The sequence below is a fragment of the Podarcis filfolensis genome, assembly GCF_964270895.1.
Source record: "Podarcis filfolensis genome assembly, chromosome: 1".
In the NCBI taxonomy this organism is placed as follows: Eukaryota; Metazoa; Chordata; class Lepidosauria; order Squamata; family Lacertidae; genus Podarcis; species Podarcis filfolensis.
In genome coordinates this window covers 52,370,627-52,382,652 of record NC_139604.1, presented here as the reverse complement: position 1 = coordinate 52,382,652, position 12,026 = coordinate 52,370,627, and the positions used below count along the sequence as shown (strand labels likewise).

The 12,026-nt window shown below is 48.9% G+C and overlaps 1 protein-coding gene and 1 long non-coding RNA gene across 6 annotated transcripts in view; one reads left to right on the top strand and one right to left on the bottom strand.

Annotated features, from left to right (window-relative positions):
• Nucleotides 1-12,026, bottom strand: part of SPEG (striated muscle enriched protein kinase) — a 105,199-nt gene that overhangs the window by 73,795 nt on the left and 19,378 nt on the right. For 2 of the 5 annotated variants that reach the window (XM_083590769.1, XM_083590770.1), the window contains exon 1: nucleotides 1,587-1,782. The exons of the other annotated variants lie outside the window; for them this stretch is intronic. In XM_083590769.1, the coding sequence (XP_083446895.1) occupies nucleotides 1,587-1,619 (33 nt within the window). In that variant the 5' untranslated portion in view covers nucleotides 1,620-1,782. Of the gene's footprint in view, nucleotides 1-1,586; nucleotides 1,783-12,026 lie in introns of those variants that run through there. 5 annotated transcript variants of the gene reach the window in all.
• Nucleotides 902-10,292, top strand: LOC310751734. The gene is made up of 3 exons (XR_014542653.1): nucleotides 902-1,339; nucleotides 5,187-5,299; nucleotides 7,983-10,292. It is a non-coding gene; the product is annotated as an uncharacterized lncRNA (long non-coding RNA).

The following is a 12,026-nucleotide window of genomic DNA, read 5'->3' as shown; positions in this document are numbered from 1 at the left end:
TTAAGAAAACGGAAATGCAATAAAACGGCAGTAATGGATACCTGGCTGGCATCCCCCCTGTCGGGCACATGGCAATGGGCAAGCCCTGGCTCCAGGATCACATACCCAGCAGCTTCCTACTGTGGCACGTTGGGCAAAGAGGCATCTGGGCAGGCAAAGTGCATCCCTGCTCCGTGGCCAATAGCACAAGCAGCCCAAAATTTAAGGTGGCCACCTTGCTGGACATCCTGCTTAATATGAGTTGCACTAGGATGGTAGGAAAAAGGGGAAATGGCATTTGGACAAAGAGGTAAGTACCAAGCAAGAATGGTGTTGCAGCTGGAGGCTGCCAGGAGGCAAATCCCTTCTTAGCAATGGGGATTTGTTGCCTTGGCAATGAATGGGGATACAATAGCCTTGACTAGGGTGTACGGCCTAACCGGACTCCAGCCTTCTTTACCGGCCAGGGTCCTTCTTTTTCTGCCGCTCTCCATTCTTAACTGCATATAGGAGGAGAGGGAGAGATGTTTTGGATGGCTGTATGCTCTCCACTCCACCATGTGTGTCAGTCTGTTTCCTGCCTGCCTGGTTTGGGATGCAACTGCTCTCTGCTCTGCAGAGGTGAGAGACTGGCATCCCTGTCCTCAGGTCTAGAAAGCTCATCTCCCCTCAGGCTGCCAAGGCCGCAGGCCTCTGTAGAAACAGAGGAGGAAAGCCTTGAGCCATCTGATCAAAGATGAAACATCCTGTTTCCAAGGATGCCCAGACAGATGCTTCTGGACAGCTACCAGGCAGGAAGGATGACAACCCCCACCCCCACCCCCCTTCCTTATTTCATCTGGTGCCCTTGCTTCCCAGTCTGGCCCCTGCAGAGAGGGAAGCTGGTGGGGCATCCTGGCTGGAAGATCAGCGCTGGAGGGGTAGGGTGGGATGGGGTGGAAAAGTGGTGGGGTACGTTATTACTGGAGCAGGCAGTGATGGGGTGATGACATGCCCTAGCTATGCCTGCTGTGAATGATTCCCGCCCCCCTATTAGTTGAACCGGGGAGCCTCCCCCCCCCCTTTCGATCATCCCTGCTTGGAGGCCCCCGAGTGACGTCCAGGCCACGAGGAGCTGCGCTCCTGCCAGGTGCTGACGCGCAGTGCCGGATCATGACGCAGAGGCGCTCAGCCTCCGTGGCCACCGGGCTTGGCGATGGAGAGTAAAAAGAGCCACGACCCCCAGGATCCATCGCCTCGGGCATCTTAGGGGAAGAAGAGGCACGGCTCTTCTAATCGCCCCCCATCCCATCCCGGGCATTTCTTAAAAGCCCCAGACAGCACCTTGCTCATCATCACCTCGAGCCCAGGGGCTTGGAAGGTGAGCGCAGAGGACCACCGATCTACAACCACCATCCTGACGTGGCCAACCCCACCCCGGCAACAAGGTGGCACACATCCCGAGACCAGCGGGGAATCCTACTCCGGGAAAGCCGGGTGGGGCTCCGCGAGGGGTGCGCGTTCTCACTTTCCCCTCCGGCGCCCACAACGCCCTGCTGATGCCTGCTGGGCACCCCGCCTGGGCACCCCGTTCCTCCCCTCCCCCGTCCCACGCCCGGACCCGTTACCTGGAGACGCTTCTTCACCCAGATCTTCTTCATGTCCGCCCCTCCGTCGCCCCCTGGGCGCCCTCCACCCCACCCCACCCCCCGGCGGTCAGCGCGATGCGGCGGGGCCGGACTTGGAGCGCAGGGGCGGCCGGGGCAGAAGGAGCATCCCTCCGCGGGAAGCGGACGCCGGCCTCTCTCCGCTCCTTGCCTCGCCTGCGCTGGCAGAGCTGCCAGCCAGCCCGGAGCCTCGCCCGCCGCCCGCCCGCCCGAGACAATGACAGCGCAGGCGGGGAGGTGGGGGGGGGGCTGGGAGGAAGGAGGGGCCGGAGGGAGGGAGGGGTTGGAGGGAGGAGCTGGGGGGAGAGAAATGAGAGGGGGTGGCCCCCCACCCCGCAGAAGGGCTGCCTCCCCTCTAAGCCTGGCGGGGTGGGGAGCTTACCCCTCCCAGAGCCACCCTCGACAGCGCCCATCAATCCACGGTTGCCATGGAGGGCTTGGAGGTAGGCGAGGGTTTCTGCCCATCTTGGAAGATGGCGAGGTGGCCTCGTGGGAAGGATCGAGGCAGGGACGGGCGAAAGGGCGCCGCGGTGCAAAGCCAAGGCTCGGCATCGGGACGTGGGTCCCGTCTAGTGGGCATCGGCACTGCCCCGGTGCTTCCCGGCTACATCCCAAGAGCGCCCTGAGGAAAGCCCCTTGCAGAGGGAGGCGTCTCTCGGCAGGAGTTTCCCACGGTACCTAAAGAGAACCTCCACGTTCAAAGGCAGCATACCCCCAGTGAGGAAGTGGCGGGGGGGGGCGAGGGACAGGTAACAAGGAAAGGCTGTTGCCTTGTTCCTGCCCTGCTTGAGAGCTTCCCACAGACATCCAGATAACCAGTGTTAAAAGCAGGATGCTGGACCAGATGCAGTTTTCCTCTGTTCTACAAGGCAGTCCTTGTTTCCTCCTGTCTGAAGTTCTGAGGTTCAACATCCCCTCTCTCCCTTCCCCATCCATGGATAAAATCTGCCAGTACACAGCGTGACATTCACATGCAAACACACTACACTGCCCACTACTCTGAGCAGGACTACGCTTCCCCATTTTGTGGGTGGGTGTAGTAAGAGTTTTGCTCTAGGTGCAGCACAGAACAACACAGAAAAAGCAAAACTTCTGCTCAATTTAGGTTGAGTGGGAAAGACCAGGAAGGTGTGTTTGTGTGCAATGCGCTTGCGTGCGCGCACACACACAATACTTATGGGTAGAAGGGCTAAAGCAGGTTGCGGGCAAGGGCTGCATTCCCTTGGTGGAGGGGTCATCAGTTGGAGCCCTCATGAGCCAGAGACAAAGGTGTTTGGGATTATCTACTCCAGAATCAAGAAAACACCCTTTTCAATTTTCACAATGGCTACCTCAAATTAAAATGCCCAGTCCTGTGCAGATTTATGCAGAAGTAAACCCCACAAGGTTTGATACATAGAACAGAAGACTACAAATTTGTTCTTTGACCTCTGGAAGGGGTAAGAGAAACCTTCTTTGCTCCAAGGTATGCAACAAGGGGAGAAAGCAAGTACATTTATCAAACAAAATACTGACCCTTTAACAATCCAGGAAAGATAAGAAGGAAACGAATAGGAAGATTGCATCTGTGATGGAGTGGAAGAGTAACAGTTTCAGAAGACATGGGGTGGGGAGCACATAAAATGGGGCTGGGGGCTGTACACAGCCCCTTGCCTTTAGTTTGCCAGCGTGTGGGTTAGAGGCTAACTATCAGATGGCAGCTAATATAAGGCTACCAGCTTCACAAACAATGCCTCCTCTCACTGCCTCCTGCTCAAAATTTCCACACCTTGAATCCCCACTTTCAGTCAATTGTACTCCTCATATCCACTAAACCATTCATTCCTAGCAATCCCTCCAAACAGAAATGGTGAACCAAACATAGCGGACCAAGATCCCACCATAGAGGGTACTTCGTGCAACCTCTTCGGGGGCCCAGCAGAACCACACAGAACTCTGCCGACACTCCTGGCCCTCTTTCCAGCGATAGCCTTTACCAACACAGCCGCTCAGCTCAAGCAGTGCAATGAAGGTCAAATCAGGACACTCTAACTCCAGCATAAGATGCATAAACTTAGGGAGAAATGGGAGCACTTCAGGATTGTTACAGAAGGATCACCATGCTGACTCAGACTACTTCATGCTGGTTCACCTTGGTCAGCATTTTGCCTTGTGCAATGACAGACTCCAGATGAGAAGTTTATAAGCTTACAAGCAGTACAGAATGGCAATACCCAACCTGTGAGCTCCCCTGAATGAGGATCTCTGGTTGTCATGCCTTGTGCTGAATCAGACCATTCGTCAATCTAGCTTGGAATTGCTTGCATGGGCTAACAGTCACTCTCCAAGGTTTCTTTCCTAGCTCCCCCTGGAGATGCTGAACCTGTGATCTGTCTGTGCAAGGCATGGATCACTGAGCTATGGGTCATCCCAAAGTGGTTAAACAATCAATCCTTCTTCCCATGGAAATCTGGGGATTGTGGGAGTGTGTGTGGGGGGGTGTTCCTTACCACTCAGCACTCTTAAAAGATTACAGTTCATAGGATTCTTTGGGAGGGAACCATGGATGTTTGCAGTGGTATATTAGTGCTTTTAAATGAATGGTGTAAATGTGGCCAGTGTGTCCACTCTAGCTTATCTAACAACTATCAACTCTCTTATAAGTATTGTCAGGGAATCAGGAGCAGGAGCACTGGGGAGAGAGGATTGGGAGAGCGAAGGGGAAGAATCCGAGGGCAGCGTAGGGGAGTATGACAGTGGCCCGAGAGATTCCATGAGCTTCTCCAGCGAATCAGAAGATTCCCAGAAGGGGGCGCCGATGGTCAGGGCAAGGGGGGTCCCAGGGGGGACGCACCAGAAACAAGGAGCCAGAGGGGAACCCCAAAGCAGCAGTGGAGGATCAGGACCAGTTTCCCCACCAGAGCGTAGTGGGGGGGAGGAGTCACATGTGTCAGGAGCAGTGTCTCCTCCAGAGAGGGAGTCAGGGCTGACCACGCCTCCAACGGAGGGGAGGTCAGTTGCAGCTAGCCCCCCCGATGGGGGAAGCAGTGACAGCAGCAGTGGAACGGTCAGGAGGAAAGTTGCTGGCTGGGCGCGCGCGCCAAGTTCAAATGTGCAGGCGCGCGGAACAGCAGGAGACCCGGATGGGGAACCAGCTCCTAAAGCCCGCCGGAGGGAGGGAGAAGGCTCAGGGGAATCAGCGGGAGAAGAGGCTAGAAAGGGCGGAACCCCGGCGGGCAGGCGGACCCAGAGGAGGAAGGAGCAGCGGAGAAGGTGGAGCAAGGCTAGACTCTTAAATTGGTGTCAAGGGGGAGGAGACTCAGACGGAGCATCAGTGGTCTGACACTTTAGACGTGGGGCTGCGCGCTGCGGCTCTGGAAGTGGAACTGAACTTCAATAAAGGCTTTTATACTTAACAACGAAGCAGCGTTGGTCCTTTGTGAGCTGGGACCTAGGGTAGCCCTGACAAGTATACTCAAGTGTCACCTTCATCTCATTCTCCCTCGGTTGTCCCTCTAGCCTACCAACCAACTTACTTTTCCCTCAAATGACTCTCTCTTTCTCTCAACATTTCAAAAACAGCAAAGATTCCTGCATCTGATGAAGTGGACAATGGTCTACAAGAAGCCTACAAAAGTTACCATAGTCTTTAAGATGCCTCAAGAATCTTTGTTGTTTGCACTATTGAAGGCAAGGTAATGTGGATAGACTGCTTCCACCCTCAAATGTATTCTTTACACACATCTAATGTGTACCCTCAGTTACATATTTAGCATGTTGCAAGTGTGTGAAAGGCTGCTTCCAAAAATGGATCCACTTAGATGTATTTGCTTTAAAGAGAGGCGGTGGTGATGTGCATATTCTTCCTCCTCCCCATTTTATCTTCACAACAACCCTGTGAGTTAGGCTTCATGGCTGAGTGGGAATTTGAACCCTGGTCTCCCTGGTCCTTGTCCAGCACTCTAACCACTATACCACACTGGGTCTCATAAGCCTGAGGGCAGGAGGTGGCCTTACTAAGACATTCTGGGAGCTTCATATAAATAAATATTCTTGTAGATTTGCAGGACCAAAGCAGGCCATAATTAGATGTGGGGGGTTGAAATTGCATGGAGCGAGTGGCAGTCTGCATGAAACAATATGCCTGCTGCACATAGTCACACAACATGGTTCCTCTCATCAGTAAAAAAATAAAAAATAGTGTGAATTGGGTACTAGCAGATAAAGAAAAGGAACATTAGTTTGAAATGGATCAAACGGTGCACACTTAAGGTGGAAATTCTACTTGAAAATATAAACAAGGCTTCACTCTGTGGGATATGAGAATCTGAGGGCTGACTGCGTCATTTCACACAGGGGGGTAAACATATCTTCCTCGTTTCAGATACTTTTGTGCAGACAGACAGCGACAGCTTCAAGCTTTTGATAAGCTGATTGTGCAGTCCTCACAGGGAATGAAAAGGAATTTGTACTTTCCAAAAGAAAAGAAGGAATAGTTATTTCACATCAGTCCAGAGCCTGGACACATGGGATCCCTATCTGAAAGTGTCATGTTGGCAAGATATAAGATAGGCCAAGATCTAGCTAAAAACATACTTTCTGAGCCTTTCTAGCACCAGAAAAAGAGAGGACAGAACTCCTGCACCTTTAATAGTTGCACTGAAGAGGGAATTTCAGCTCTGCAAACACCAAAAGAGCGGAACTACATCACAAAAAATAGAGAAAGGAGGGGCAGATTTGCATACATTTTGCATATGCTCATTTATAGAGAGAGATGCAAAGCTAGGAAAAAAATACTATAATTTAAATGGATATGCATTTCTTTAAAAATATTTCATGGAAGAACGCAGGCAATTCATATAAAACATGCATTTCTGAAGCTAGAAATGGGAATAAGCAGAGGTGGGGAAAACCAATGGCTGCATAGGCTCCCCTGGGTCCAATTCATAACTGGTCCATTAACAATGGATCCACTCCGAGGTCTGAAAGCGACCCTTTTTAAAAGAGGTCATTTATGAGCTGATGAAGCCTCTAAATCCAAGTGCATTCCCAGTGGTGTCTGCTCTATTAGGGCAGATGGGGCACTGCCCCACCAACCTCAGTCTGCTCTCAGCCAGCCCCCACCTGCTTGCCTCCTTACCTACAGCCAGACCAGGGGGTGGGGGCACTGCCTGCCAGCTTCCTTCTCATTAGGCTCAAGGCATATACAGATTAGCAGCTTAAAACACAGCAGTTGGTTCCCCCTTCCCACCCTTTGTGTTCAAAGTAGCATTTTTAAATTGCTGTACACATCATGACCTGGTTTATTTCTCCATCTGCCCCCACCACTAACATGCACCCAAATTATTATTCAATGAAGCTGTCATCTGCACAATGACAGCAGATGCCCGAGCCAATTTTGGTTTATTAAAAATAAAAAGAACTGCAAAAAACGGGGGGCACACACTTACACAAATCTAGCAAGTGGATTGATACCCAACTCAAGTTCATTCCAAGCTAAAGGAAACCAGGAAATGCCGGGGCAGTAATGCTCACCGATCTTCTAGTTAGGCTAGGTTGTGGGTGATTTTTCTTTTCTGGGAAGCTAAATTTGCAGTTGCTGCTGCCTTTTAAAGATAACAGTAAATGTCTCAGAAATCTCCATGTTGGGTTGCTATTGGGCCAGTGTCTTGATGCTAGAAGCATTCTTAAGGAGCAATGGGGGTGGAAGGAGATAGCATAACATACAGTGGAATCCCTACGGACTTGTTAAAAAGAAAACATCCGCAAAACTAATCCTTTTCGCATTCATTGTTTTTTCCTAACTGTGGGCAGTTAGTATACTGGAGAAGGCGAAAGCAACGGTGCAGGCTGAAAAGCTTTTAGGGGACCATTTGCATAAGACATTTTTATATGTTCACAAGAGAAATGTGGGCTGGATGAAACTACCGTCAAGAGAATGCTCAGTGGGGCTGAAGATGCAACACTTTCAGACTAATTGGAAAGGGGATAAAGCCAAATGATCAATGTTTGTCTAGACCCCATTAGTTCTTCTCTGTGCTACTCCTTGCTCACTTCAATTCCACACAGACGTCAATATGGGCGCAGCGTCAGATCCAAGCAACCCTCATTTGCCCTGTTTTGTACTACCCAGTCTTTCACAGAGGAAGGCAGGAGCACCTACTAACACCTCTCTTCTCACAGCCCCCCCCCCCGTGCTCCCCCCATTACACATTGACTTGCTGGACTCATTTACCCTGAAAACAACTTCCTGGTACTGGTTTTTGAAGCAGAGCATGAGCTTCAGAAACTGAACACAACAGTTTCCCAATTGTAAGAGTTTACTGACTATAAATAGTTTCTCATTTTATTTTCATTTGATCGCTTTTCTTCTTTCAGGTTATGCAACATCACAAATTCGACAAAAGAACCCCTCCCACAATAATAACCACAATGCAGCACCAAATGGAGCAACGTTATATAGCACACCAAAGAAAAAAGAAAGATTCCAGGTTATCCAGTAAAGAGAAGCCACAGAAAATCAGAAACTAAACCAGCCAGAAGATTTTATATGCTGTAGTACATAACCAGAAATAGTTTTGAAAACTGAAAGAGGTTGGAATGAAATATTAAGTTTCAGAATATGTCTGGTTGAATTTATAAAATAGCAGCAGCACATCCGGACACACTTGCTACCCAGTCGCGGAGGCTGGGTGCGCAAAGAAATAAGCGCACTGGCATTTTGTGGGTTAACAAGTACAACAAAATGGTGCAGCCTGGAGATTTTCCTGTTTGGCATTCCAGCCATTCCATTTCTCATCTCCCCAGTTTTGTTCCTCCCTCAATGCTCAGTCAGCATTCCAGCACCATTCCAGCATTCCTGGATTAGAATAGCTCAGCAACAGTTACCTGTGCTCTGGTAACCTCATATTTAGATGGCTGCAACACATTCCATGCACGGCTACCTGCAGCTAGCGTGGAAGGTGGCTGCCACTTTTGTGAGTGGTCCTGTTCAAACTGCACTGGTTTGCCAATATGCTACTGGGACCAGTTCAAGGTTTTTGTCACTCACTTACAAATCCCTGAATGACTTTGGTCCCAAACACTTAAAACTCTTCTCTATTAGCTGCAGCCTGCAGAGGAAGCCCTCTTCATGATCCCATCACCAAGCATAGCGTATGGGGTAGTGATGTGGGGAAGGGCCTTATTTGTGGTGGCGCCCCATCAATGACACTCCTTCCCCCTAGAGTAGGAGTGGGCAGATGCCAGACTTTCTGGAACCACTTTGGGTTTTTTAATCGAACCCCAGGATCTATGGGTGCAAAAGCTGTAACAGTTAATATCAGATTATTTGGAGCCTGAGTCATTTTAGGGCTTTCAACACCAACACTGGCACCTTGAAGCAGGCCTGGAAATGAACCGGCAACCAATGCAGCTGTTTTAAAACACAGCATCTAGAAGGAACCCCAGCCGGCATCTGGCTGCTGCACTGTGGACCAACTCAAGTTTCTGAGTCGTCTTCAAGGGCAGCCCCACGTACATGGGCAGGATTCTTTGGAGAAAGTAATGTGCTTTAAATGTAGAGTGTGTATGTAGCCAGAGCTTAACCTTCAGTGACCTGAGGAGAGCTGAACCCTACAGAATGGAAGGTAGGCCAACGTACATGGACTACATTTTTATTCTTCGGCTATGATGATGGAATTATCACCAGTCACGGCTGTTGTGAATGTGGTCATTTTGCATAATTTAAGCTTTACATAGATTGTACTTTTTGTATTTTATTACCCCGCTGTTGTGCTGTTCACAAGACACCTCCCCCACGCCCCGTCTATACCCGTAGATATTTTATACAGCTGTCAAACGTGGGCTCCGATCCACGAAGGCTGGTGCCATAACAAACCTGTTAGTCACAAACCCCTTTATTCAATTCTTAAGGGGGGGGAAACATCCCTCAGTCTCCAGAAACAGTCAAAATAGTGACAACGATTTACCAGGGACCTGAAAACAGAGATTGCTCTTGATAAATAAGAACAGTTGGAACATTTGCTGTATATTTCACACATTCGTGCACAGGATGCAGATATTCATTTCCTCCACCCTTCCACATTTTGGGGAACATGGTTTTTTCATCTAAAAAAGGAAGCAGCTGACATTTTCTAAGCTGACAGGAATTTTAAAAGGCCCTAATGCAGAGAGCACTAGTGTCGGGGAGAACACTCCCTTCACCAGGATTTCCTTTGATATCATCATCATGGCAAGGACCCCAGACTGGCTGTGGCCTGTCCCACCTTGTACCCAGGCCTGCACCTTGGGGAGAAAGATCCGGCCAGGGTGCTGACTATGACATCACCAGCTTTATTTGTGCCAAGGAAGCCTTGAGGGGAGAAGGGAGCGACCAAACTGCAACCTGACCCCCCTTGTTTAGCTCTCTGGGTGTCTGTCCACAAGGCTAAGTTGCTTAAGATAGGCTGTGTCATTCACAGCACAGCCTCTTCTCCTCCCTGCAGTGCCATGACCTTCAAGGGACACGGGCCTGGCCTGGCATTTTCCCAGCCGCAGTTTAACAATAACATGGAAGGGGAACTGCAGCAAGCTCCTGACTTTATTGTTTTAACTCTTTAACTGTTATGCTTTTCAATTGTTTGTTTTATTCTATATTTTAACTGAGGAAGCTTTAATACCCCCAATGGCTTTGTTATTGTGCATTTTAATTATGTATTGAGTTTATAGCTGTAAACCACTTAGAAGCCATTTTGGAATATAAGCACTATATAAGTCAATAAATGACATAACAACAACAATCATTAAGGGAGAGTCTCTTTGAGTCCCAAGCCTCACGTGTAGCAAAGTGTCTGCATACTTCCTATCTGCACTTAAAGACTATATATAAATAATGCCTAGTGTACATTTACCAAATGTGTACCTACAATGAACAGTGTGCCTTGAAATGTACCTCCTGCTCCAATCACAGCCTATGGTGTTAAGGTCTGAATGCCACTTTGAAAATGCAAAAATGGTTATGTTATTATGAAAAGGTACCCAAAATTCCTCAGCATGCAGCGCATGCAGCATCCCCAGAACCGCCTAGGTACTTGCTCATGCCACTTGCTTGCTGCTTCATTCATGGTTTGCGTAATGTAAAAGAAAGTGTACATATTTGCATCTGTCAAACACTGAAGCGTAGGAGTGAGCCAGAGTCCCAGAAAGGCATAAGCTCCATGGATAACACATGTATATGCGCAAGCTGAACAAAAGGTGAAAGCCATTAGCACAGTAGAAGTACAAAAAATACCGGGAGGCACCAGATTTCGTTCAACAGACAAGCCTATAAGAAACAGCCTGCTGTCCTGCTGCTTTTACAAGAACCAGGGTGATGGAGTGTGCCAACTAATGCTCACCTCTGTGTGTGTTTTTTCTGGCAGAGCTCCTGAGCTTTTAACACAGGGGTGGGAACTTGAAGCCCTCCAGCTGTTGTTGGGACTCCCCATCCCTGCTTTAGCAGCTGCAGGTAGGTGAAAATTCAGCTAGTAAAAGCTCAGCCCGTTCAGGTAAAAACTTTTACGTGCTGGTTTACTGGCTGTCATGCAGCAGTTAAAAAATCACAAGGGGTGGGGAAATTGGACAGCCCTGATACCAGCATGTATCATTTACTAATGATCCCCAGCCACAAACACCTGCACAAGAGGCAACCTTAAAATGAACCATAATTTTAATGTGAATGAACAGCATGCTGGTACATGATGCTCAGAAGTTCCCATGGCGCTACTCTCCCACTCCAGCTGCTGCCACACCATGAATGAAACAAGTCACAATATGGCTCATCACATCGTCCAAACCTGGGCTCATGGTTTGTTTCTCCCAAACAAACAACTGTCAGTAAGTGAAGAACAAACCTTGGTTACCACCTATGGTTTGTTTGGAGAGAAACAAACCATGAGCCTGGGTTCAGATGACACAAAAAAGCAGACTCTGGCCTGTTTCATTCATGGCTTTGCAGCAGTAACAGCAGGGAAGGAGCTCCGTGGGAGCTTCTGAACAGTATGCAACATCATGCTCCTTATTCCCATAAAACCATAGTTTGTTTTAGACTATGGTTTAATATAATATGCAAACCAGTCACAAAACACTAGAACCAGAAGATTAGCCACAGTGCACATAAGACTACACATTCTAAACAAGTTGTCTTTCAACACACTAAAGACCAATACATCTCACAGGGTGGCCAGGTGAAAGAATGGGCAAGATTTCCCCAGCATTAATTACTATGCAGAAGAGTGAATTTCAGTGAGATTTTTATGCACAAATGTGCAGGCAGCTTGTCCTCTTTGCCGTGTGCCCAGCCTACATCTATTATGGCCTATATCTATTATTCCATAACCAAGACCAATTTCATCAGCTGCAAGCCTGCAACTTACAAAACAGTTCAAGCTACCAGAGGCCACA